Raw genomic sequence first — 26739 nt, 5'->3', positions numbered from 1 at the left:
CACATCTGGGAAATATGTTAGTAGTTTCCCCCTAGCATTGCTGTAGGTGACACCTGTAACTGAGGCCATCTAGTGGGTAAAAATCTATCCTCTGGTGAATATCATCTCCCTTGTATTACAAGGGAAAGCTCTTTTTTTCTGTATCTCAACCACTGTCCTCCTGAGGGAAAGTAGCCTTTTGCTATCGTCCAGTTTTCCAGAGAAAAGATTCCTTCTGTATCCTGATAATGATGAGCTGTTCCTGAGGAAAGGAACTAAGCAGACATGAGTCATAAGACTTTCTAGTTGTAACTTTTCTCTAGGTTTGCAGAACTGGGAATATCTAGTGACAAACAAGTAAGAGTATCCTGCTTATCAGAAAAGCAGTTACTGGAAACGTGGAGCTACCCTGGGCTTTGGAACTACCCGGGTGCATCTCTGTCCAGTATGCCTCCTCATGCTGTCCTAAGCCTTGTGCCTGCGACCCTAAGAAAGATGCTCTTTGTTGGTTTCCTAGCTTTCTAAATATATCTTTTTCTTCCCCCACAAACTGTCCTTGAGTCATTGGCCTAGAGTATGTGCAGTGGATGTGGATTCACAGTTTCAAAGCTACTCTGCATGACACTATAATGAGGGTACGTGTCATTATACATTTGTTCAAACCCATAGGACAGACAACACTGAGAGTGAATCCTAGTGTTCCCCACGGACATAAGGTTGTTACGTTGTGTCTGTTGAGGTTCACTGATTGTCACACATTATCACTCGGGTACAAGATGTTGATAAAGAGATGTGTATGCTTGAGAGTGGGGAGTCTGTGGAAACTCCCTATATTTTCTGCTCCATTTTGCTGTGAACCCAGAAGTACTCTAAAACAAAATAATAAAAGACCTATTAGAAAATAAAAGCCCGAACAACTCAAGGATGTAGTTCTTTGTACATGGCAAAACAAAAGCAAAAACAAACAAAAAGAAAACCTCTGCACATACAGGCAGGTGCTATACTTTGTGAGTACCACACGTGGCATTTGCTGTGAAACTTTCCAAAATGGAACATCTTTTGGAGCTTTTTTTTGGTTCCTTCTTCGATAAAGTTAATGTAAGCTGGCCCTGGTGGTACACACCTGTAATCTAGGCACTCAGGAAGCTGAGGCAGGAGGATCACTGGGAATTTAGGGTCAGCCTGGGCTACATAGAGAGTTTAAGGTCAGCCTGAACTACATAGCAAGACTCTGCCTCAAAAACAGAAAACAAAACAAAAGTTAATGTAGTAGAGACTATTAGACCCCAGAGCCTAGGTCAACACTTTTTTGGAGTGGCAGCCAGCTTTCATGCCGTGGTTCAGGTCTCCTGCCTGCCCCACCCCACCCTTAGTATTTAGATATATGAAAGCCTCTGGGAGGGGTGATGTAATACCTAGAGATTACTGAGACCAGAACTGGCTGTGGGCAGGACACTTCCCCTTTTCTAGGCTTTAGTTTCCCTCTTTCAAAAAGAAGTGGCTTTAGACGTCTTACTTTCCAACTCCGAGCTTCGGTGGGCTGTGTTGCTCTGGCTTTTCAGCCTGTGGCCCCACGTTTCCTCCGGGTAGGATTTCTCTCCCTGCTTTGCTTGGCTGACTGCTTGCTGTCTTTCTGGTTTCAGAATAGACATCATTTCCTCAGGGGAAGTCCTCTTGACCTCTCTGAACAGAACTAGCACCTTTTCTCCACACTCCCCTAGCCACTCACATCCTCTGCCCCCCCCCCAACATAGTAAATGGTGTTTTATGTTTACGTGTCCCTTCTCTGCTCTAGAGCTTGACCTCCTGGACAGCAGAAAGGTGCTAAGGGGGTCGCAGGTCCCAAATCTCCTTGGGGATGACCCCAGGTCTGTCCCTGCCACAGGAAGGTCCACATCCTTATTCTCTGGCAAGGGCTCTGCCTCCAGAAATATTCAACCACGAGCTGAAAGCTATGAGGAAGAAAACTCTATTTCATTAGTGAAATAAGCATTTATTTTATTAAAAGAATAATTAGAAACTATTCACTCGCAATATAACCTTTAAACAGGTTCCTTTAAGTGTGGATCTTTTTAGTTATTTGTTTTAAAATTTAAAGGGAGAATTTAAGATCTACAATCTCCTAATCCAAAGCTATCTCAGAAGCTAAGGCACAGAATCTAAAATGATAGTAAATTAGGACAGACCTTTGTGTGGCTGGTTTGGAATCTTTTGCTTTATTGACAGGAAGGCAAACACCTTCCACCCTGACACCTGCCTCTTGTCCGGGGTTGGCTGCCCTGGTACGTACCTTTGCTCAGCTCCGCCCCGCAGTGCCTGGCTGCAGCCTCCCTGTCCTCCAGCCTCAGAGCCAGCGCCAGCTGTGCCACAGAGATGGGGCTGCCCTGGCCAGGGCTATGGCTGAAGAGGCTGTGGGTGCTCGTGCAGGTGGCCGTGGAGGTAGCCACGGGCAAAGTGCTAATGACACTGTTTCCAGAGAGAATCAAGAAGAACATCCTGGCCATGGGCGAGAAGACTGGGATGACCAGGAACCCCCAGTTCAGCCACGACAACTGGATCCCAACCTTCTTCAGCACCCAGTATTTCTGGTTTGTTCTGAAGGTCCGTTGGCAGCGGCTAGAGGAGACAGCTGAGCTAGGGGGTCTGGCCCCAGACTGCTCGGTGGTCTGCCTCTCCGGAGAGAAGTGCACCATCTGGGACTTCATGCAAGGTCAGGAGGCTGCTCCATGCTCAGGAGCCTGATGCAGGGTTTCAGAGGGGGATGGAGAGGTGGGCTGGGGATCTCACTACTGCTTTACCTGCTATCTTGGGGGGTTCAGGATACTGGGAATTTTCCAGGATTCTGTTTCTCTGAATAGTATCAGTGCCTTCCCAAGCACTCAAACCATGAGCCATCCACTGTGGCCTTCACCCCTTGAATATCATCCTTACTGTGAGGTCTGTTCTGCGCCTAGCTATGCCTGCTGAAACCCTCTTCATCCTCAGGCTTCGGCTCACGGGCACTTTTCTTGAGAAGCCAATCCCAATTTCTGCAGGCCAGGTTACCCGTCTTGTGTGCTTGATGAACATTTTAAGCTTTTCTTTATTAAAGCCGCCTGAGTTTGCAGTTGCATGTAGGTACTGACTTAGGTGCGTTGCTCTCATTTACTGCGAACCTGTGCGGGTGGAGGCTGTGGCTCTGACCCCACCAAGCCCCGGGCTTGGGTGCACAGCAGTTGCTCAGTAAACACTTGATGATCTCTCTCCCTTCCTTCCTCTCACCCTTCCCTCCCTCAAGTCCAGGCAGACCAGTGCTAGGTATGCGGGTTCTTGAAGACCTCACCATCCAGTTCTCTGTCTTCACAGCTTTCCTTCTTACCAGGACCTCCTTCTCCCCTTCTTGCTCTCTTCTTGTCCAAATTTGGTGGCTGCCAGACTGGCTTCTCTGAGGACACCCCAGCTCAGCACTCTCTGCAGGCCCTGTCTGCATTTGGGTGAGGCCCAAACTCAGCCTGCCATCCAAGGTCCTCTGGGGTCAGGCTCTGACTTTTCCCCCAGTTTCACCCCCAAGGCCTCACATGCCCTCATTGCCTGAGACAGACGTGGGGCCTCCTTTATCCTGTGCTGTCCCTTCTCTGTACCATTGGCCCTGTGGTTGGTCCAAGTGTCCACATCCCTCGTGCCTCTGTGTACACGTCTTGGGCCTTGTCTGTGATGACACTTCAGATCCCTGTGGTTACCATGCTCTCTGCCCCTTCTGGATGTAGGCTCCCCATCCACAGCTCTCCCTGGACACTTCTTCCTGTCTAGCATCTGGCTACCAAAGCTCCCTGCCCAACAAGAAGGCCCCGGTGGGGGCTGTGTCTGACTTAACTCAGCCATCCTCAGGGTGCTACCCCGGGCCTAGGAGCAGGCACACACGGAAGGCCCTTGAGGCAGCTGGCTAATCTAGCGCTTTCCTAACATGTTCTTTGGAACCCCATCCCCCAGATCTGCTTCACCATGTAGAGTTCACATGCTCTGTCATCCTTCTGGGAATTCATAATACACGTAAGTGTATAAAAGACTCTGAGAAACCCTGAAGCTTAAAAGCAAATACAGAGAACGTGAAAAAAAATCTTGCTTAACACATCCCCGACTGGCTTTGCTCACACGCACACACTCCCCTCTCCGCCTGAGGAAATGCTTATGCTCACTGTTCCGATTCCCGAGAACACTCTTTGGGAATCACTGACCTTCTCCAAGCCTCTCATCATAGAAGGGAACAGAGAACTGAGAGGCTGAGGTAACAGAGCCAGTGAGGGACAGGTCAGACCCAGAATCCCAGGGTGCCTTGTATTCATTCCAAGCATGGCACCTCCTGTGTGCCAGGCCCTTAGGTAAAAGTCTGCTCCTTGGGTCAAGGACTTTATGGCTCCACACAACAGATGCTGTAGTAAATCCTGACAGTCCTGTGGGATGCAGCAGGCTGCAAAGACGTGGCTTCAGAAGGCTTCCTGGAAGAGGCAGCTTGGGGACTGCCTGGAAAGATGAGTAGGATTTTTGTAGCATGGCAAGGAAGAGTGCTTTAAGCACAGAAAAGAACAATAGTTCATTTTGTTCTTCCCTTTGTTCATTCATGATTTCAAACCACAGTACACAAAAGATCTCAATTTTTCAGTGAATATTCATCACATAACCACTGATAATAACAGCAGTGAAAATGACAACTAACTTTTACGGAGTGCCTGCTATGTGCCAGGCATTGTGATGGAACAGGACAAGGTGTGGACTGAATGTCAGCCATCTGAAGATCACTTCCCTGAAAACCAACTTGCCTCAGGGCCATTTCACAGAATTCCCTGGCATCGCTTAACTGTCTACTTTCAGTTAGAAAGAGCTCCATTTGTCTCCAATCCCTGCTGCTTCAACTGAGACTGAAAGGGTGCAAGAGAAGGGAGTGAGAGGCAGGACCAAGCCAAAGTCTTTTATTGGTAAATTGGGGTTCACTTTCAGCACTGTGACTTAAGAGTCCCCTGAAATAGGCACTGGCACATAAGAAACAAGCACCCTGGGGCCTCTGCCCCAAAGACCTCAGGACCCAGCGTGAGACAGTAGCAAGAGCAGGTAGCAGAGGGCTCTGGGGAAGGGACCCTCTCCTGGGAGTGGGGAGGAGGTGGCCAAGGAAAGGCTGCCTGGAGGACAGCTGAGTGTCGGAACAGGGAAGACTTGGGGTAAGTGAAGAAGAAGGGCTTGGGGAGGGCAGAATGGAGGTGAGGAGCACAGAGCCTCCAGATGCAGAGAAGCACTGTTCAGTTTGGTGGAAGTGGGGTGCAAGAGGCAGGGCAGTGTTAAAGATGAAGCTGAGGATATCACCAGGGACCACGACACGGGCGGACTTCTGCATCTTACCTGCAAGGGGGCATGATCTGAGGGTGTCAGTGAGTTCTGGCAGGGTTTTCCAGGAGAGTTAATGCGATCAGTTCTAAGTATTAGAAAGACATCCTATAACTACTGAGAAAGAGCAGGCCATTAAAATGCTCTGTTGTATATTTAGAGTATAAATTCTGAATTCATTTTAGAGTCACAGAGTGGGAGACCTAGAAGACCCTTTATAGATAACCAAAAACAACTCTTTCACTTTTCAGATGTAAAGCCCTAAAGAGGTAATTGACTTAGTAAGTGGGAACTTGCCTTCTGACTCCTCAGGGGCATGCTTTCTGTGTTGCATAAGACATCAGGGGCTCAGAGAGATTCTCAGCTACTACCTGTCCTGTGTATGTCTGTGCAGAAGCACACACATGTGCACGCACGCACCCCCCCACATGCACCCCTGCACGTACACATACACACACACAGAGCAAAATATTGATTAACTGCTATATTGTGCAGAGAGCAACTTAGAGGTAATTTATTTTCTGGGTACTTAGAGTTCAGTTGAAACTGGCTGTACTGCAGCCCCTGTTTAAAATCTCCTGAAATCTCTCCAAGTGGACTAATGCAGTGTTCTCTAGTAACCATCCATGGGATTTCTCTGCTAAGAGAGCCTGGCATGGGGGATAATTTACTGGCCTGGAAGTCAAGAGGATGGGTCCAAGTATAGTTCTACCACAGAACTTTCTTTCCTTTTATACAACTTGACAGTTCTTGCCTGACATTATTAAAATAGGGCTCTCTGCCCTGTGGCCTGTGGACATGGGCAGGGTGCCAGTCCTCTGCAGAGCCACTCTCCTGTTCCCATCCTTTCTCTTTCTACTCCCAGGAAATGTGGAACCAAGTTGAAACTTTGCCCTCAACATTGATCACTGTACCCAGCCACACTATAAATAATTAAACAAAGGCTCTGTCCCTTGCAGGGTCCTAATCAGTGGATGTTGAATTTTTTGTCAATTAAGAACAAAATTCCAGACAGCTAATATTTAGAGCTGGTCCTGACCTGGAGTCAGGACTTTTCTTATTTAAAGAGTGACTTACTGGGGTCACTGGAATCCAATGACCAGCCAGCCCATGACTGACCTTGGAGCCTCCCCTGTTGAGGCCTGGGCCTCCCTGTCACATGGGTGCAAAATCACACAATCAGCCAGCAGGACTAAACCTACTCAGTACCTCCCAGAACTTCTCATGCAAATAAACTGCGAGCCAAAGGCAAGATAGCTTCACATCCCAGAGAAACCACGTACCTTCTCCTCATCACAGACCCAGGGTTAGGGATACATAACTGTTTATCCTTTTACTTGGCTACCAGGAAACTCAGAGTTAAATATAGCACTTATGATAAATGCATGGAACCTTACAGCCCATGTGTGTGTGTTCCACTTTCTCCGCCTTCCAGAGGGGGCATGAATTTTTCCCTAGTTTCTATTTAATATTTTCTTATATACGCAAGCTGCTTTAAATCCCTTCCAGAACAAGGGGGATGCACAGCTGACCAAATAAACCACAAGCCAGTGAGGTATGCCCTAGTCCCCAGTGGTGAGCAAGCCCTGTCAACTCACCTGTCCCCTGCTCTGTGCCCACATACATGCCTGGCTCCTGTCATCTTGCACGTGGGCTTCTCAAATGCCCCTTTCCTGCCTCCTCCATTCCCATTCTCACACTCAGCCCTTCCTCCATCGGGAAGCCAGAGTGACCTCCAGTGTGAACCTGATCATTATGTAGCCCTACTGTGGTAGTCAGGGGTCTGGTTTGCAAGTAACAGAAACTTGCTTTGGTTTTCTTAGTCACACACACACACACACACACACACACACACACACACACACACACACACAGGAAAATATTGGAAAGAAGTTGGGAGCTCCCCAGAATTAACAGTACTAGAGTCCTGGGTGTGGACAGTTTAGTATCAGCAGTCAGACCTGGATCCTCCTGTCATTGCGGTCGTCATGCAAACCCATCACCCCCTTTGACTGGGGCACCATTAATGGGCTATGAGTGAATTCTATCATCTCAATGATTCAAGAATCAAAGATCAAAGTAGGCTGAGCTGTAATGCCAAGAAAGAGGATACTCGGGAGACTAAGGCAGGAAGATTGCAAATTCAAGATCACCCTGGGCAAGTTAGTAAGACCCAGTCTCAAAAGGGCAATGACAGGGGTGCAGGTGGGGCTGAGAATATAGCTCAGTGCCAGAGTGCTTGCCTAGCATGTTCAAGGCCCTAGGTTCAATTCCCAGTACTAGAGAAAAAATAAGCTATATGGGAGGGTTGAATCAGACCACGGGGGTAGGGATCTGTGCCTGTATCCTAGCTGCTGGGGCCACAGTGTAGACCTGGCCTCTCTGTCTTCCAGGGAGCAAGGGTGGGCACATTCACTCAACAATAACTCGCAAAAGAGGGAATTCAGGGTAGAAAGGAGATCTAGGAACTAGGCACCCAAAATTGCAACAATTTATTTTTCCATGGCTTCCCTTTATACCCAGAATAAAATCCGGATTCTTCACCAAGGCTCATGAGACCTTCCTGTGCTGGCTCCTTCCTCTTCAATCATTTCTCTTCTTGCTTCTCCTGCCTGGTTCCAGCCAGTGTCTTGACAGGCCTAGAACAAATTAAGCTCTGTTCCTCCTGGGGGACTTTGTACACAGAATCACTTTGCCTGGAATACCCTTCTCCCTTTGCCCCTGGCTGGTTCTTTGCTAGCCGTCATTTCTCAGGTTTAATGGCAGCGCCCCAGAGGCCCTCCGTGGGCCCCTGTATAAAGTAGGCCACTCCCTTATGGTCTCTTGCATAACGCTTGTCACTATTTGAAATAACTTCATTTCTGTGTTTACTTGCTTTTTAGCTGCTCCCCGTCAAACAGACTGCAAGCTGTGTGCAGTTTAGATAGAATCTCACTGCTCAGGGGACAATGGGCACCCCGGAGAAAGTGAAAACTAACTGGCCATGTCCCAACACAGGACCAGGCATGTAGGTGTACAGTAAGGGCTCAATGATGTTTCAACTATAGCCATAATAAACTACTGGCAGCTCCCTACAGCTATCCTATGTAGGCCAGGGAATTTCACAGCCCTGGCTTCCTGGGCAGGGTCCCAGACTCAGAAGAGCCTCATAGTTGGGGGTTAGTGTTCTATGGTAGCTGTCTTACAATTCTTCATAATTTTATTTTTGAATTTGCGCTTTGTAAGTGAATACAAAGGAACCATGGAGCTTTCTCTGAGGACTGGGAGCCTTGTCTCCCACAGCGTTCTGCCTCCTGCCTGACCTCGCTGCCTCCCTGGGACATGTTGTCCAAGGCTCTTTTTCCTGTTCTCACCCAGTGACTGCTGTTGCCTTCTGGCCCCAGGGAGGTCCTGGGCCTGGGAATGGGGAAGGCCAAGGTGAGGTGTGGGCATCCCTCTGTGTCTTGTGGCAGGGCACTGGGGTTGTCGTCTCCATCCTGGACTTAGTGCCACAGTGCAGTTTGGAAAGTGGCTGAGCTATCTTGAGGGAGAAGCCGCCTGTCTCCCCTCACCCATCAGGGTGCCCAGCCTGGCCTGGCGTGGTATGTGGGTGAGAAGGGCAAGGTCTGGCTCGGTTCTGCGCTCCTGCCCTGCACATGGTATGTGGGTCTGCTGGCTGGAGGGAGGAGGAAGCTGGTGGCCTGAGGCCACAGGCACACACACATGTGCCCAGTGAGCCCCAGGGCTTCACCCTGTGCATTTCCTTGTGCTCGGGGAGTACAACATTGAATGGCAACCAAAAAAACACTGTACCAGGTCAAGACAGAGATGGCAGAAGAGAGGGGAAATCTTTCTATTTTAATTAAGTTAATGGCACTTGGCCCTACTTTATGGACGGGGGGTGGGGGGCTCTGTTTTCACTCTGCAGCAGGTCCTGCTCCCAGCCTTTACCCTCTGTGCAGCCCCTTCCCTGTCTCCCTACTTCAGAGCTGAGGGAAGAGATAAGAGCCAACAGCAACAGCTTGTATGTACTGAGGATCTACTATGAGCTAGGCAACATTTTAAGCCCTTATCAGTACTAATTTACTTAATCCTCAGAACAATCCTGCCAAGTATGTATTATTATTTTGTCCAATTGTGGATGAGAAAAATGAGGTGCTTTGATTTTTTGTCTTTTTGACACAAGGTCTCACTATGCAATTCAGGCTGGCCTTGAGCTCACTTTGTAGTCCAGGCTGGTCTTGAACTCACAGTGATCCTCCTGTCTCAGCCTCCTGAGTGCTGGGATTATGGGCATGCACCACCACGCCCGGCCAAGCTGTTTTGAATAGAAAGAGCACTGATTTGAGAGTCCAAAAACCCAAGTGTTCATTGAACTTCACCACCAACCCACTCATTGGTCCTGGAGCAAATCTACAAACCTCACTTTCTTTGTCTGTAAAACAGGGGGAAGTCTCCTACCTTGCAGTATTACCAATCCCATCATATGAGAGAAGGGACCCTGCTTGCCTGATTAACTCCATTATTTTCACTAATACCCTGTGTCTGCAAGTGGTCCACTGAGATCCCCTAACAAAACTGTCTAATTTTAGATTGGTTCCAGTCTTGTTAAGCAGTGCCTGCTAGTCACACACACACACACACACACACACACACACACACACACACATTGCTGGGGACCTGTTCTTAGGGAACAATAAAGATGGCAGCATTGAACGCAGGGGAGAAGTTGCTACTGCACAGGAAATGTATAGATTCTCAGTTTAGGATGGTTTCTTTTCAATTTTAGGCAACAGGCCACTGGTACTAAATTTTGGAAGTTGCACCTGACCTTCGTTTATGTTCAAATTTGACCAATTCAAGAGACTTATTGAAGACTTTCATCCCATGGCAGATTTTCTCATCATTTACATTGAAGAAGCACATGCCTCAGGTATGGAAAGAGTCTTTGCCTCTACTTCTTCCCATTATTTCCCCTTCCTCCCAGCTTCCCCTCAAGGTGGGGAGGGGAAAAGAGGAAGAGCAGGAGGAGGAGGAGGAGGAAAAGAGCTGCTGTTCACTGGGGACACCACCTCCCAGCCCCTCACTCACACAGTCCGGCTCCAACCAGGCACACATTTGTGAAGACCTGGAGAGATAGGGCCTGTCTGGAGAGCATTCCAACTTTCTGGTCCCCTCCCCTCCCCTCCCCTCCCCTCCCTTCCCCTCTCCTCCCCTCTTCTCCCTTCCTTTTCTTTTCTTTTTTTCTTTTCTTTTTCCAGTAGGCAGTCCTGGGAATTGAACCCAAGGCCTTTGCACTGAGCTACATCCCCAGCTCTTTTTATTTTATTTTCTGAATTTTGAGATAGAGTCTTGCTAAATCATTAAATTGCCCAGAGTGCTGGAATTTCAGAAATGGGCCACCATGCTGCTCTGCATTCCAACATTTTGAATGGATAAATAGAGAAATCAGGAGAGAACATCCTAGAATTCAGAAGGACAGTATGGATTATCTGGGTCAGTAGTTCACAGCCTTTTGCAAGCTTTGGGAGCCCCTGGAGTGCTGGCTATAGAAAACTGCCTTAGTGGCTCTGGGATAGGCCTCAGAAATTGTATTTCTTTTTTGTTTGTTTGTTTGTTTGTTTGTTTTGTTTTTTTCCGGTACCAGGGATCGAACTCACAACCTTGCACTTGCCGGGCAGGTGCTATGCTGCTGAGCTAAATCCCCAGCCCCTAAGAACTTGTATTTTTGAAGGTTCCAACGGTGCTGATGATGCTAGTCTGGGGACCACACCTACAGAACCACTGCTGTTGCCAACTTCTGTCTGGGTGGGAATCCTTTCTACAGCTCCTAACTGGTGGTCACCCATTATCACCATCCTACAGGAAACCCTGTCCCCTTGCTGAGAAAGCTGAAAAAGTGAGACAGTCTTTCCTTACAGGGGGCAGAAATATCCCTCCAGGTACTGTGTCATGTGTCATTGTGGGACACAACTCTCTCTCTCATCTTCATGAGGATTAAACCCAAGAATTTGGCCCAAGTCTCTAACCCTGAGGTGGAAGAGGGCAAGAAGGCTTATGCAGCCAGAGGGAGCCAGTGTCCTTTACTCACGAGCCTCTCCATAAGATGGGAGAGGCGCTGGTAGAGCTGCCACTGTCATGCAGCACTCTCCGGAGTCCTTGCCACAGTCAGAGTGCTGCCGAAACTGCGTGAATACCTGTTGAGACCGATACTGGCCCTGCTGGCTTGTCCATGTGTTGTATGCAAAGGGAGTGCACTGATGAATTTTCAGCCAACTTGGCCCAGTGGTGCTTTTTACAGTGTGGTCCCTGGATCCCTTAGTGACAGAACCACTGGATTATTTGTGGAAAACACATATTCCAGAGCTCTGCACCATGCCTGCTACATCTTGACTTATACAGCCCCAATGGCTTAAAAACTACTTTCAATGCAATACTGTCTTCATTTCATTGCAGCTTCCACATTTATTAAGATTTGGGGGCAATTTAAAATCCCTCATTAAATTTGGGAACAATTTAAAATATCATCATAGGGTAAGAGGTACATGAGATTCATTATACTGTTCTATCTTATGTATATTTGAAATTTCCATAATTAAGCCTTTAAAAAAAACCAGCCTAGGGACCAGGAGAGCAAACACCAGCACAATGTGTCTCTTTGTGAACCCATGCCCCCTTGGTGAGAGCAGCAGCCCTCAGTTAAAGAGACCTTGGACAGTGACTTTGGCATCCTTGGCCAAGAAGAGACAGTTCTAACATCACCACACCTGACAGCGCAGCACAGTCAAAGCTTATTTAAGCCTTCTGGGGAGGTGCTTCTCAAACCCTGATGTATGCACAAATCACCTGGGATCTGAATGAAACACAAATGCTGAATCAGGAGGGATGGGGCGTGCCAGGTGTGGGCAAGGCTGCTGGCCCAGGGACATTTTGAGTAATGAGGTCCTAGGGGACCCAGCTTTGATCTTCCAAAGAACAAATTGCAAACTGCAGTAAGAGTGGTTGGATCATTACTAACAGTGCTTCCCTGTCTCCTGACACGTTTTCCCTAAAATCAGACAGGCAGGTTTGACCCTTCCTAGAACCAGAGCTGTCTACCTCAAGCTACAGAGGAAAGGCTTCCGGCCCCATCCTGACATGGTCTGTTCTCCCACCTCGGTGCCTTGCCCCTCCTACCACGCACAGTTCTTCCTCCTCCCTGTCTCCTTCCCCAGGGTCCTTGTTTCTATCAGTCAGACAGAACTGGGCATGGCTGGAACCTCAGAAATAAACTGTACACAGCCAGTGTCCACCAACACTAGGAGGTCTGGGGTCGGGAGGCCAAATTAGTCGCCTTGCTTTCCCTCACACACCATGTTTGTCCAGGAAAACACAGGGAGGCACAAAGTGTAGTAGGAAGATCATACGCTTTGGGCGTGAATCCAGCTCTAGATGTGCTGATCACGTGACCTTGGTCAATTTACCTTTCATGCCTGCTTCTCTACCACAAAAATGGGATGAAACATCTCCCTCAGAACCATTCAGTCAACAGTACTTAATGAGCACCTGCCATGTGCCAGGTCTGTGCTGGCCTTGGGAGATGGGGACAAGAGACTCACGCAGTTCCTTCCAGTAAGAAACTCACATTTCTAGAAGGGGAAGCAAGTTGCTGTTCCCCTCTTGGTCTTCATGTTCTCAGCTGTTCCTTGGGACTGAGAAACCCACTTGGCCTCCCATAGAAGGCTGCCATGAAGCTCTAATGGGCCAATGGCAGGTCAGGCTGCCCCACCATGGTACAGATAAACTGGTTATTATCATCAACAAGTTTGATGACAAGTAAAAATGCCTAAGTTCTGGCCAGACATGTAGATCTTGATGTGAATCTCTTTGGCGAGCTGGTTTAACTTGGGGGAGAGGTACTGAGCAAGATGGCCTGGAGGCCCTGAGGAGGAGCAGCCTACTCTGCCGGTAGGTTAAATCAACTTTCATCACCCAGAGAAGCAGCAATTATTGTAAACACAGACCACGTAGCTTCTGAAGGAACCTAGAACTGCATAGCCCAGGTTCCAGGCTCCCCATCAATGTGGTGAGACCATCAGTAGTTTACACTCATTTTTCCAACTTGTGGGCACATTGTGGTGAGTCTCTAAAGGACAAGCAGGATGATGGGCTGGAAGGCATGTGATTAGGAGGCAGGAGGACTGTATAGGAGAGGATGAGATCAAGGGCCATGCCAGGTCAGCAGGTGTAATGGCTGTGAGCTCATCGGTAATAATAAGCTCATCGGCTTATTATTATTTGTGTGTTTGATGCTGGGGATTAAACCCATGGCCTTGTGTGAAGGACAGATTGGGGGTAGGTGGGTCAAGGAATCCAAATAGTTCACCCATTTGCTTAGAGTGGGGTTAGACATATCCCACCCCACTAGGGACCCTGGGATGTGTCTTACAGGTGATAGGGAGCCACTGAAAGGTGTAAGCAGAAGAGTGACATGGTCAGATTTGCATTTTCGAAAGAATATTGTGGTGAATAATTAGGAGAGGTTGTCTAGGTTCTACAGTAGTAGTTCTTAAAAGTCACTGTGTCTTAGAATCACCTGGAAGGTTATAGAAATACAGATTGCTCGGCCCCATTTCTGGGTGGCCTAATGTAGGGCCCAAGAATTTGCATTACTATAAAATACAGTAATCCCTTCACAGCTGGGCTGGGGACCATGCACTTAGATGGCCACTGCTCTAGACTCATGGCACAGCAGTGGCCATGGCATCCTGGACTCTCAGTACCACCCCCACGCCAAATCCTAATCTTCCTTTAACAATGTCTCTGAGTGATACATATGCACACCACTGATCAAGAGCAATGTGTCTGTTGGACCATCTCATAGTGAAGAGCTGAGGTCAACTCTGGATCAATTGGTAAGTCCCTAGGTGACCTTGTACATTCACCTCTAATGAGAAACTGGGTCATATCATGGCTGAGGGTGCCTCTGTCTGAGACCTTTAATAAAAGAAGATGGTGTTTGGTGTGCAGAAGGTGTGTCCCATGCCTGTGGGCCTCAGTACCTAACCTTTCTCCTGCAGATGGCTGGGCGTTTAAGAACAACGTGGACATCAGGCAGCACCAGAACCTCCAGGACCGCATGCGGGCAGCCCACCTGCTGCTGGCCAAGAGCCCCCAGTGCCCTGTGGTGGTGGACACCATGCAGAACCAGAGCAGCCAGCTCTATGCGGCCCTGCCTGAGAGGCTCTATGTACTCCAGGAAGGCAGGATCCTCTATAAGGTGATGACCTGGGGGCAAGGGGCACAGGGAATGCAAGGGGATCAACAGCGGGCAAAGGTAAAAAGAAGGTTTTATATCAGGGAGATGTAGATTCAAATCACTGCTAGCCATGAGACCATGAGTGGTCCTTTTGCCTCTTGGAGCCTTAGCTTCCTCTTCTGCAAAATGAGGTGACTGGTCCTCATCTCACTAGGGAGAAATGATGTTCATGGAAGTCCCTAGCTGCATCCTCCTGGCTGCCTTCTGAACCCAGATGACTAGTCCAGCCCTGGTTTGTTGTTAAGCTGAGAGATACAAACTGTTGTTTCCATTTTATAAGTGATCCTCCGAGAGGATCTGACTTCCCCAAAGTCACTAGGAAGACTCTGATTTCAATTCTAACATCGCCTGAATGGAGTCTCAAGGTGCCGAGGGCCACAGTACAGAATGCAGGTTCTGCCCTCATCATGGTTCTAAACCTAGGACTGAGCCCCCCGATAGGCAAGTCCCTTTGCAAGTACTGGAAACACAAAAATGCATTAAATATGACTCCTGCCCTACTTCAAGGAGCTCACAGCCTGAAGACAGGGAAGACTCAAATAAAAGTAGGAATACAGTGTCCTAAGTGTTGAGAGACTCCAGAGGATTCAGAGCAGGATTTAAGACCAATTAGTAAATGTTTTCTGCTTTGTGGATCAAATCACCCCTGAATCCCAGACAGCTCCATCCTGCTGTTATAACACAGAGGCAGCCTCAGAGGATTTGTAAAAGGAACAGTGTGAGGTATCAGGGTCGATGTGGCTCCCAGACTGCAGATTCTCCAAGCCCTGAGGAAGCACAGGCATTTCAGAGGCTGGCACAAGTTCAGGCCTGAGAGCATAAGGAGCCAGCCGAGTAAGCACGATGAGTGGAAATCACTGTAAATAGCGGGAACAGGGTGGCCAAATTCACAGGGACATATAGAGCAGGGTGTGGACAGGAAACTGGGGCATCTAGGCTATGGAGGTTCTGGACCAAGGAGTTTGCCCTTCATCATTGGGCAGAGAAGAGCTATAGAAGGGTTCTGAGGAGAAAGAGGAACAATCTGACCTGTACTTGAGTAAGACCACTGGCCACGGGGTGCAGGGAGCAGGGGCTGGAGATGGCTGGGAGGTACGGCAGCTGCCCAAGGAGAGGGTGAAGCGGGCCAGCTAGGACACAGGGCTTGGACAGGCAGAGGACGCACTGATTGGAATGGGAGAACTCAATGCAAGGACCGGAAAGAAGAAAGGCAGGTCTGAAGGTCTGACGCTGGAAGAAAAGTCTATGTGTATAGAGCTTTTTTTCCTTTTAAAACTCTGTCACTGTACTGTCTCTAGTTTCTGCCCACTTCTCTGTCCCATCTTCCAGCTAAATGTTGATGCCACTCTACATACTTTCCCAGGGGGGTCTGATCCACTCTATGGTTGCACCTGCCTTTGACTGGTCTGCACAGATGATTCCTGCATAGACACCATTAGCCCTCGTCTCACAAACAAGCTCCAGACCCGCAAATTCCTTGTGCATTGAAAATCTAGGAATCCCTGATTCATTTCTTTTGCAGGGTAAACCTGGTCCTTGGAACTACAATCCTGAGGAAGTTCGTGCTGTTCTGGAAAAGCTCTGTACTTAATCTGCACAGATCCCTCAGTTGTAGGTGACCAACAGGAGAGCTCTTCTAGCTCAGCTCTTTCCCCAGCACAGCTGTCTTCATCTTTGACTTGTGCTCCCGGACAAACTACTAGTTCAAATTTTCCTGATCCAAGCAAACAACTCCCGGTAGGGGGTACAGGTCACAACACTCAACCAGGACAAACTGTTATGATCAGAAGATGAAGCAACACTTGAGATGTTCTTGCAAGTGAACTGTGAAAGAACGCACAACTCCACACTGCTCCCACCGCTGGGCCCACCCACCGCTCAGCGTCACTGAGTGAGAGAGCAGTTCCACTTCACTGGCATGCTTCTGAAGTGTCGTTATCTCTCCAGCCACTCTCACACCAAGTGGCTCAGTACCACATCCCTTATGTTAGGAAACCTAATCTGATCAAATTTGCCATTCCCAGACTCGACCGTTTAAGATAACAATTGGTTTGTAGAGCCAGGCAGGGGGAAGAATTCCAGTTTTAAGGTGAGGTGAGGAATTGTAAGAGGAGGTGGTGGGATCAAAAGAGGACAGTCACCTTTTTCTTGCCAAAATATTTAAATCAGTTTTTGTTGGAGGGATGGTGAGTTTCCATGGTAACATTATTTCCAGTTCTTCCAGGAGGAAGAGAGTATTCACTTTACCAACTATATTTACCAAATATATTTATCTCCCACTGTGCTAACTGATTGAGAATCATTTTGAGGGGAGGATTTATTTCACTTTCCAAAAGAATGATGTCCTCCACCAAAGCCATAACATGCACTAGCAAAAGCTATTGTTCATGTATGCAGAAATGTGTATTTGACATTGTTTTGCTGATTTCTTTGCAAGTCTCTTAATGGTCATTTGTGTTACATTACATCAGACTAGTGGATAACCACTGGTATTCATCGGTTCTAACTCTGCTTCTTTTCATATTTGCTCATGACGGCCACAGCCTAAAGTACACACAGCTGTGACTTGATTTGAAAGAAAATGTTTTAAGATGCAGCAAACTAATATGGAACAATTAAAATGGTATCAGGCTATCTTGGATGGCTTCAGTGTGATCTCTGCATTTTATCTCTCAATTTGTGTCAGCCTGATCTTTTATTATAGCTCAGTGCAATCTGATCAGCAAAATCACCACATGCTGGAAGCGGGGTCGGGTGCAGGGCTCATTTGGTGGGAAGAACACTCCGTCTCTATGTGTTACATGTCAGACATGGTATTTTTTTGTGAAATTCTGCTAGAGGGAAGTAATTTTTTATATTAGAATCAAACTAGTTTCACAACATGACAAAGACTTGGACTTGGGAGACATTTTGCTAGCATGAAAACACATTCTCCCTGGCCATGCCTTAGTTGCTACAATGCTAATATTTTTAATGCTCCATTTGATCCTTTTTTTAAAATGTCAGGGTCTGGCCATGTTGTCCAGGCTGTCCTCAAACTCCTAGGCTCACGTCATCATGCATGCCATTGTGCCTGGTCATTTTACTGTTTTTAAAATAGCTATTATTAATCATCTGCAAAACATAGGCTTTGTAGTATTCTCATTTAATTTCTTTTTATCCCAAAGAGGAGATTATGCCCATTCTAGAAAACGAGAAAATCAGGCCGGGCGTGGTGGCGTACGCCTGTAATCCCAGCACTCAGGAGGCTGAGGCAGGAGGATTGTTGCGAGTTGCGACCAGCCCGGGCTACAAAGTGAGCTCAAGGCCAACCTGAACTGCATAGCAAGACCCTATCTCAAAAAAAAAAAAAAAAAAAAAAAAAAAAAGAGAGAGAGAGAGAGAAAATCAGAGCTTAGAGAGTTGAGAAAGTTCTCAGCACTGGAAATAACATAGATTCAAATGCTATCTCTGATGATAAGGCCAGATCTAAGCTCTGCTCCTACTAGGTTATATGGCTTGGGCTAAGCTGTGCTGGCACTAAAGTATAAAACAGGACATCAATAGTACCTACCACAGAAAACTTATGAGTAAATCACTCAGAACTGTGCCTGGCTAGGAGAAAACACCATGGAAGTCTTAGCTATTGTAGTGATTACCATCGTTATTGCTCTACACCCACCTCCTTGGGCTCCCTTTTGAGGACTAGGAGTCAGAAGGACAGTAGGAACACTGCTCCACCCTGCCAAAGTAGCTGGCTGACATAGGTGTGGGTTTGGGCACTTACACTGAGGGCAGGCAACATTCTCTGTGTGAGATGGTGGGACAGCCAGGCACTGTCCTTCCTAAGTACTGAGGCCCACGAAAGGAGACAGTGCTCACTGTCATATATGGCAGTGCTCTCAATAGTCCTCTGATTTGTGTCAATAATGTACAGAAATCTCCCAGTTTTCAACAAATGACAGTAGTTGGAACTGAGGAGTTTTCAGAATGATGAAACAGACTCCCCACTTTCCAGTTCAAATCTCTTTGATTTAACCCATCAAACATTAACTGATCACTGGTTCTTTTCAGGATGCAGAGTGGTACAAAGATGGACAAAGCACAGCTTATCTTCCAGCAGCTTAATTTCATGAGGGAGTAGACATTCATTCCACCAACCCCAATTCAAGGTGGAGTATGGTGTGTTAACCTGGGGACTGGGCACAGAGGACAGGGCAACACTTCTGAGCTGGGTGAATCTCAAGCTGTATAGCACCAGTGGTATTTTAGCTTGGTCTTCAGTGATGCCCAGTGCTTTCATATTTGAGAAGGGAGAAGGAAATTCCAAGTAGAGGAACTATATGGACAAAAGTAGAAACGAGAACATGTGCAGGAACTGAGAGAGCTTTGGGCTCAAATCTAATTGACAATGGAGAAGTGTTTCTTCACAGGCAACCTCTCTGGGTCTGGACAAACCCATTTTGTTTGACTAATATCATAAAGCACTGAGAGGTTAAAAAAAAAAAAAAAAAAAACTTTTGATATATCCTGTCCAGACTGGAGTATTGTCTGCATTCAGAACATCAACAGACTTAAAGAAAATACTTTATCACAACCTGTCTGTCTTGGTTACTTTTCTCTCACTACTGACACAAAATACCTGACACCCAGAATTAAGGAAGGAAAGGTTTATTTAGCTTACAGTTTGTGGAGGCTTTAGTCCACACTTGGCTGGCTCCAAGGCAGAGTGGCACATGGCACAGGGCAACTGTTCATGGCAGCAGAAAATAGCAAAAGCAACAAGAGCAAAAAGGGAGAAGCAGCAGCAAGCAGCCTTTTTCCCTCCCTTATACTATGCAAACTACCCACCCCAGGGCAGATGTAGCACTCACACCCTTAATCCCAACACTGGACCATGACTCAATCATAAACTCTAGAAGCCCACCCCATGACTACATGAAGCTTTGGAGGGACATCCACACACAAACCATAACACTGCCTTTTGCTTTTTTCTTTTTGTAGTGCTGGGAATCAAAGGCAGGGCCCTGTGCATATTAGACAAGGGGTCTACCACTAAGCTACCCACTGTAGCTGTTTTGGAAGGAAGGACCACCTTTGCTAGTTCTCTGTGGGAGAACTAGCAACTAGTGAAGTCAGAGCTTCATCCATTCTGATAGTCCCAGACAGGGCCTCTTGCACCTGGCAGAAGCCTAGGAAATAAAGCTCCAACTGCCAGGAATTAGCAGATGCCCCCAGAGTAGCCAGAACTCTAGTACTTATTCATCTCCCTAGAGTTAAGCTCTCAATTCATTTCTGGCTACAGAGTATTTTCTTATATTTTTGGTAAGTTTTGCCCAAAATTTTAAAATATTTAAAAAATTCTATGCAGCATTGTTAGGTATTTGGTTGAGGAGGATTCCCAGATACCTAATCTGCTGAACAGATTGGCTCACTGGAGTCACCATTAGTTTTGTTACAGAGGACATGAGTCCCTTATTCCTGAAGTTTTGCTTGCAAATATTAGGTTGGCATCTTTAATCTGGAAAGACACATGGCTGGGCTTCAGATTCTTGTGTTTCAGTCTATTTCAGACTTAGGAACATTGCTAGACTATCTTCTAGCAGTAAAGACAGGGGTTGGCTAGGTGTATTGGTGCATGCCTGTTATCCCATACCTGGGAGGCTGAGGCAGTAGTTAACAGTTCATCACTCGAGCCCAGGTGGTCAAGGCCAGGCTGGGTAACACAGCAAGATCTTGTCTCCAAAGCATTTTGATCCTAAGTTTCTTACATTTTAATTTCAGCAGCACTTTTTTCTGTTGCCCTGAATATCTTTCTTGTGGCACTTGCCCTAATCTTAGCAGGACCTATGATTATAGTAGCTCCTTTTTTTCATAATTAGTGTCTTCTCTATCCATCTAACCATTCCCCCCATTTTTATTCTTGCCTATTTCAATTGTGATTTTTTACAAGCTCTGATTTGGATTCTTCCTACAGTGGGTTTATTATCGTGCCAGAGTGTGTTGGTTTGCATGCATTCTTCCTCTTCCACTACCTTCCCTCATTCCAGGAAGCTGCACTCCCATGCTCCCCGGGCAGCTACCTCTGGGTAGGGTCTGTGGGCAGAGGTGGGGGAGCATTGTAGGGAGATTAGAAGGCAGCGGGATGGGTAGAGCCATCCTTTCACTTCTGGGTGTGAGGATTATAGGTGGTTGTGAGCTAAGGGTAGCAGCTTCGGTATCACCAGCCATGGTGGCAGGTGGCTTCTGTCCAGAGGCAGTAATGTGCCTCCACAGGCAACACTGAGTGTGGTCCTGGGCCTCAGAGCAGGGTCACACCTGGGCTGTTTGCTTTCCTAGCCTTATGCACTACTTTGCAACCTGTTTCCCTCATCATTTCTCTCTCTGCTGAAAATATCTAGAGGGAGTTCAGTGACCCTCACTAGAGGGCTCCACATAGGACTATTAACAGTTTCAAAGCAAGATGTACAAATATATGAGAATTTACAAGACTGGCCGACAGTAGCTGTCCACAGAGCCAGGTGTAGAGGACTGCAGAGGGGCTATCTGTGCGCTGGAGACCCTAAGGATCCAGCAGAAGGCCTGGAGCCCAGTGGAGGGTCCTGAGAGAGTCTATATGAACAGGCTGAAGAGTCTGTGCTGGCAGCCAGGTCCAAGGTGAAGATGAAGCCTGGAGCTCCTCTGAAGAAACAGAAGTGAACCTTCCTTCTTCGTTTCTTTTATTCCATTCTGGTCACAATCCTCCCCAGGTGGGTCTTCACACCCAGAACTGTGCTGACTCAATCTAGTTGGGCATCTCTGACTCAAATTGACAGTCAGTTAATTACCACACCTTGTTTCTTATGTGGCTTTTACTTCTAAAAAATGTTTTTCTTTCCCATTATTTGGCTCCACTAGCTTACTTTTCATCTTCAGTGTCACAATTTTTTTAAATCCTTGTCTTTTTTGAACTCTCGGTCTTTTTGAAAGATAACTAAGGTGTCAACCTGATACGTTCTCTGTGTAATTTCCCTTGCAATAAATGTTCAGCATCTCCCTTATTTTCCTGAGGCACCAACAAGTTCTCCGATGAGGCCGACACTGTTGTTTTAGGAACCACGCTTTGAGTGGTAGCTGCCAATGACCCACAAAGGCCCATGTTCCTGAGAACTGCCCTCAAGTGACAGAAGCTACCTTACCTGAAATACCTGAGAGATTCCATCTGCCACCTAAGCAGTGCCCACGGCCAGTGACTGAGGGACTGGGGTGAATGAAGGCCTGGTCCTTGCCCAGAGTGAGGGAGTGTGGCCCTGCTGCCATTTGTGCGGAGCAACTCAGACACTGGCTAAAGCCATAGCTTTTGGTAGCTTTGCAGAGGGGCTCACAGCAGTGCCCTCCAGTGGCCTCCTCTTTGCTGTGGCTTCTTTCTCACCTGCTGTGGACTAACTGTGCCCCACACTGCTCACACTCGTGTGAAGCCCAGCTAACCAACTACCTGGCTATATTTCTTTTTTGGTTACTTGTCTTTTTGAGACACGATCTCACTACGCAGTTCAGGCTGGCTTTGAGCTCACTTTATAGCCCAGGCTGCTCTCAAACTTGCAATGATCTTCCTGCCTCAGCCTCCCAAGTGCTGGGGTTACAGTCATGCGCCACCACGCCCAGCTTACCTAGCTATATTTGGAGATGGTGCATACAGAGAGGCAGTCAAGGTTAAAAGCAGTTCAAAAGAAAAGGACAAAAATACAATGAAAGTGTCTTCACAAGCAGAAATACAACAGCCAGGCACAGAGTCACATGCCTGTAACCCCAGCACAGTGCGAGGCTGAGGCAGAAGGATTGCAAGTTCAAGCTCAATTAGGAAACTTAGCAAGACGCTGCCCTAAAATAAAAGACTGAGGTGTAGCTCAGTGTGAAGACCCTGGGTCCCGTCCCCAGTACTGAGTGGGAGGGATGTCAGAGAGCTCTCTTGGTCCCTGCACACTCACACAGAAGAGGTCATCTGAGCACGTGGTGTGATGGTGGCCACCTACCCTACCAGAAGGGACACTTCTCCCGATGTGAGACTTTGGACTTCAGCACTGTGAGAATATAAATGCCGGCTGTTGAAGCCACCCAGCCTATGGTATTTTTCTGTGGCAGCCAAGCTGAGGCACTGTGCTGTATCTCCAGGAGCTGCTTCAGTGTGTTTCAGCTGGTTCCTCCTGTGGCTCCTCCTCTGTCATTCTGTGTCATTAGTGTGAGCCTATATGGGGACATCCTCCCTCCTGTTGCAGCCAGCTGTGGTCCTCTTGGGACTAGGCAAGGGACAACTGGATGAGCCTTTCCTAGTTAAATCACCAGCTCTAGGAATCCACGCATCAGTTCTTAACTTCCTTCATTAAACTCCAGATTTCATGGTGCTTAGCAAGTAGAGGGATATGCTCCTGCTAGGGGTTATAACTATTTCCTTGAAGATTAAGTCTCTCCTCTTTTTTTTTTTTTTTTTTTTTGATTTTTTTTTAAATTTTAAAAAGATAACATACTAATGGGAGGGCCTTACCAAATTATAGACAAAGTGGTAGGAAATTATCAATGGCTGTTGTTTTGCATATTGTTATCTACAAAATAGTTTCTCAGGAAAACAAATAGACAAATAGTGAGTTACAGACAAAAGTGATAGGAGATTATCAGTGGTTGTTGTACTATACTTTGGTATCTTCAAAGTGGCTGCTAAAGAAAATAAATAGAGCTATACATGAGTGACCAATTGAATAATCACTGACTATTCTCAATGGTTGTTGTAGGAAACACATAATAATAAACATACATCCATTTATGAAATAGCATAGGAACAATACAAAATTACAGAGTTGTGGACAGATTAGTAGGAAAATATCAGTGGCTGCTGTAATACATGGTGGTATCTTCAAAGTGGTTTCTCAGGAAGACAGAGATATGCAAGAAAGATCTAACAAGTAGTTACAGCCTAAGGGTTGTCAAAAATAGCATATTACCTCCTCACCAGTGACTCCTTTCACTGAGATGTAACGGCTGGAAGGAAGTCCAGGATTGAAAAGAAGGACCGAGAGACTTGCACCTATGTCTAGCAACAGGCTGTTTCCTTTTTCCTCTATAGTTATGATTACCCGGGGCTCCTCCATGGAGATGACAGTCTGGCCAGTGGGAGAAGGCAGAGTATGCCCCAGGCTCCCTCATTCCTGTTGGACTAACTGGTAGGATGGGTCTGAGCTCTGGAGCCTCCGCTTCAGAGGGCAGACCGATCTCCAGTGGTCTCCTTTGCATTCAGAGCATGGCCCACAGGGCTTCTTAGGGCAGTTCCTCTTAAGGTGGCCAGGCTTTTAACAATGGTAGCAGATGAACGCAGTTGTCGAGTTCTTCTTGGGGCCCTGAGAATCAGACTTAGGGTCTGTTTCTCTTAGTGCTGCAGCACAAGCAGCTGCTTTTTCCTGGCCTCTTTGTTTTCTGTCCTTGGCCTCCTCCTTGTCACAGCTATAGAATACTGAGGAGGCAATTCTTACTAACATCTCAAGTGAGCCATCTGGGGCGAAAGCCATTTTTTGTAGCTTTTTCTCTCCAGCCTCCCATTGCATTGGGACCCCGCAACCACTTAGTGTCCTCTCCCCAACTGTCAGCACAGGCAGCAGGAATCTCAGTGCAAACCTCTCTGGAGCTCCATGTGCTCCTCCACCACAGCCCATACTGTCAAGGGAAGAATGGCTTTCAGGAGGTCTCTCCAGGTATTGTGCAAGGTCCTCCTGGTTTCCAGCTTCCAAACGGCTCTCGTGACCCTGGTCAACTAGACCTCTTAGTCCTTGGGCATAGTCTGTATTCTCATGGTCTCTGAGTCCTTGTTCAGCAGCTGCTCCTCCGCTGACTCTGGACCTTTCTGGTTCTCAATGACAGGGGCAAGAGAGACCCATTGTGTGGCATGTATTCTCAGGTGTTTCTCCATGTCAGGATGATTTGCGCATGTCCGTGGGCGGGCCTCCGCAGCTGGTGCGTGGCGAGCCAATTGAGTCATTCCTTCTCTGTGCCATGATAGTGCTCGTCCGCATGGCGGTGGCTGGCCTGAGGGCTGGTGTGTGCTGAGCTCGCTGCTGGTGCAACCTGCTTTGTGGCTTCCCAGGTACCGGGGGCCCACCTCCCGGGTGCCTGAGCAGCTAGGGGCTGGTCCAAAGGCCGGCACACCCCACTGCGCGGCTTCCCGGGCACCGGGGGCCCGCCTCCCCAGCCTTCTCATTCTTTTTATAGGAAGTCTTTTTGTTATAAAAAAGATCCCTTTCCTCCACTGTCTTTAGCTGCAAGTATTCATTCTAAATTTATGTACGACTTATCTCTCAGAATATGGCATAGCAGGCACATATATATCACACTTTCTAGTGTGCAGATGCATAGTAGTTTCCAGTTTTCCTACCTTATAAACAGCATTACCATAACTTTTTTCAATATATCTTGGTGTATTTGTCCCTTATCTGATCATCTCGGAATGTATTTCTAGAAGTGGAATTTCTGTAACAGTGGCAAAGACTATGTGCACATGCTTAACACTCTGATGTGCTGCCATGCACTCTGGGCAGTTTCACCACCAGAATCAGGTTACAAAGGGTGGCCATGGAGGTGAAGTTGGCAGCAAATGCCCCCTACAGTCCTCAGACCCACAGGTGCAGTGCTTTTTAGAAGTCTCTACAAATGAACCACACACACAGTAATTTTCATTTCTGTAATATTTCCTTTGTCACAACTTAAAGGTCATTAGAGTTTTACTTTTTCATCCATCCCTTTAAATAAATATTGGTTGGTTGTTTAACTTTATGCAAGACACGGTGACAGGCACTGGCCCACAGTAAGTGATCCATAAATGTTTACAAGTTTTTAGTAAACTATGTTTAAAACTCCTGAAAGATTTCACAGGGTAGCCAGATATGGTGGCGCATGCCTGTCATCCCAGCGCTCAGGAGGCCAAGGCAAGAGGATTGCCCGAATTTGAGGCAGCCTGGCTATACAGTGAGTTTGAGGCCAACCCGAACTACATAGTGAGACCCTGTCTTAAAAAAACAAAAAGATTTCACAGTGAAAGGAAATATGGATATACAAGTCAATAAACAATGTTCATTCATTCAGTAAACAAATATTTACTAAGAATCTCTGCACTGAATGCTATTCTCAGGCATGAGCAAAAGCAACCCTTGCAGAGCCAATACTCTAGTGAGGTAGAGAGACAATAAACATGACAGACACCTTAAATAAAGAGAAAAGATAGCTGTTTCTACCAGGGGGTGGGACCCACCAGTTGATCCCCCATCTGCCACACAGGAGAGGAGCCTACACAGCTCTCACCTTGAGCGGCATGTGTAGGATATCCCTAATGAAAAACACTTAAGTTGAACTGCAATAATAGGAAAGAGGAGTGAAGATGAGAACTCTCAAAGTTCAGAACATGGGTTGGCTGCCTCAGGATCCTATCCCAAGTAAAGGAGAAAAAATAAAACAGAGAAGAAAGACAGGATGTGTTTATGCTACAGGGCATGCTGTGCAGGACAAGGAGCCAAGGCAGGGAGGATATGCACTTTAGGTCAGTGCCAGGGAAGGCCTGGGTGTGAAAGATTCTGGGTAACAAGCTGAACTGAACGAGGAGGCCCAAGTCCCATAACACAGGGAGGTGTCATACACAGGTGGAGGAGAGATCCAGTGAGGGAAAGAGGGGTGCCAAAAATGCTGAGGTTCAGCAGTGAAAAACAAAACAAAGTACAAACATCAAGTCACGTGTCTGCATATCTGTTGCTAACTTGGAATAGTATATAAGAAGAAAATGATTTTCTAAAGTCTAGAAAATAAAGTTTCAAGCATGCTATTTGAAGTATAGTACACAGCTGGGTGTGGTGACACATGACTGTAATCCAAACACCGGGGAGGCTGAGGCAGGTTCAAAGCCAGCGTGGGCTATGTAGTGAGTTCAAGGCCAGCCTGAACTATGTAGTAAGACCCTATCTCCAAAACAGCAAGTGTGGCACACAAAATGCTGTTACAAGTACTACACTACACCAGCCACTTGTTCTCTGAATCTACAGACAATGGAGAAAAAGGCCTTCAAGAGAATTTACCAGGTCTGTGCCAGAGATCGATGAGATAATCTCTAGAGATCCCAGCCAGCAATCTGTAAGCCTTAA

The 26739-nt window shown here is 47.1% G+C and overlaps 1 protein-coding gene across 1 annotated transcript; it reads left to right on the top strand.

Moving 5' to 3' along the window:
- Positions 1–2288: 2288 nt before the first annotated feature.
- Dio1 (deiodinase, iodothyronine, type I) lies at positions 2289–17252 on the top strand. The gene is made up of 4 exons (XM_013521716.1): positions 2289–2689; positions 10103–10246; positions 14373–14572; positions 16134–17252. The coding sequence occupies exons 1-4, from the start codon at positions 2353–2355 to the stop codon at positions 16200–16202; spliced, it is 750 nt and encodes a 249-aa protein (XP_013377170.1). The 5' UTR covers positions 2289–2352; the 3' UTR covers positions 16203–17252.
- The last annotated feature ends 9487 nt before the right edge of the window (positions 17253–26739 follow it).

Source organism: Chinchilla lanigera, unplaced genomic scaffold (genome assembly GCF_000276665.1).
Source record: "Chinchilla lanigera isolate Chin_1 unplaced genomic scaffold, ChiLan1.0 scaffold00063, whole genome shotgun sequence".
Taxonomy (NCBI): domain Eukaryota; kingdom Metazoa; phylum Chordata; class Mammalia; order Rodentia; family Chinchillidae; genus Chinchilla; species Chinchilla lanigera.
This window is presented reverse-complemented; position numbering and strand designations above follow the sequence as displayed.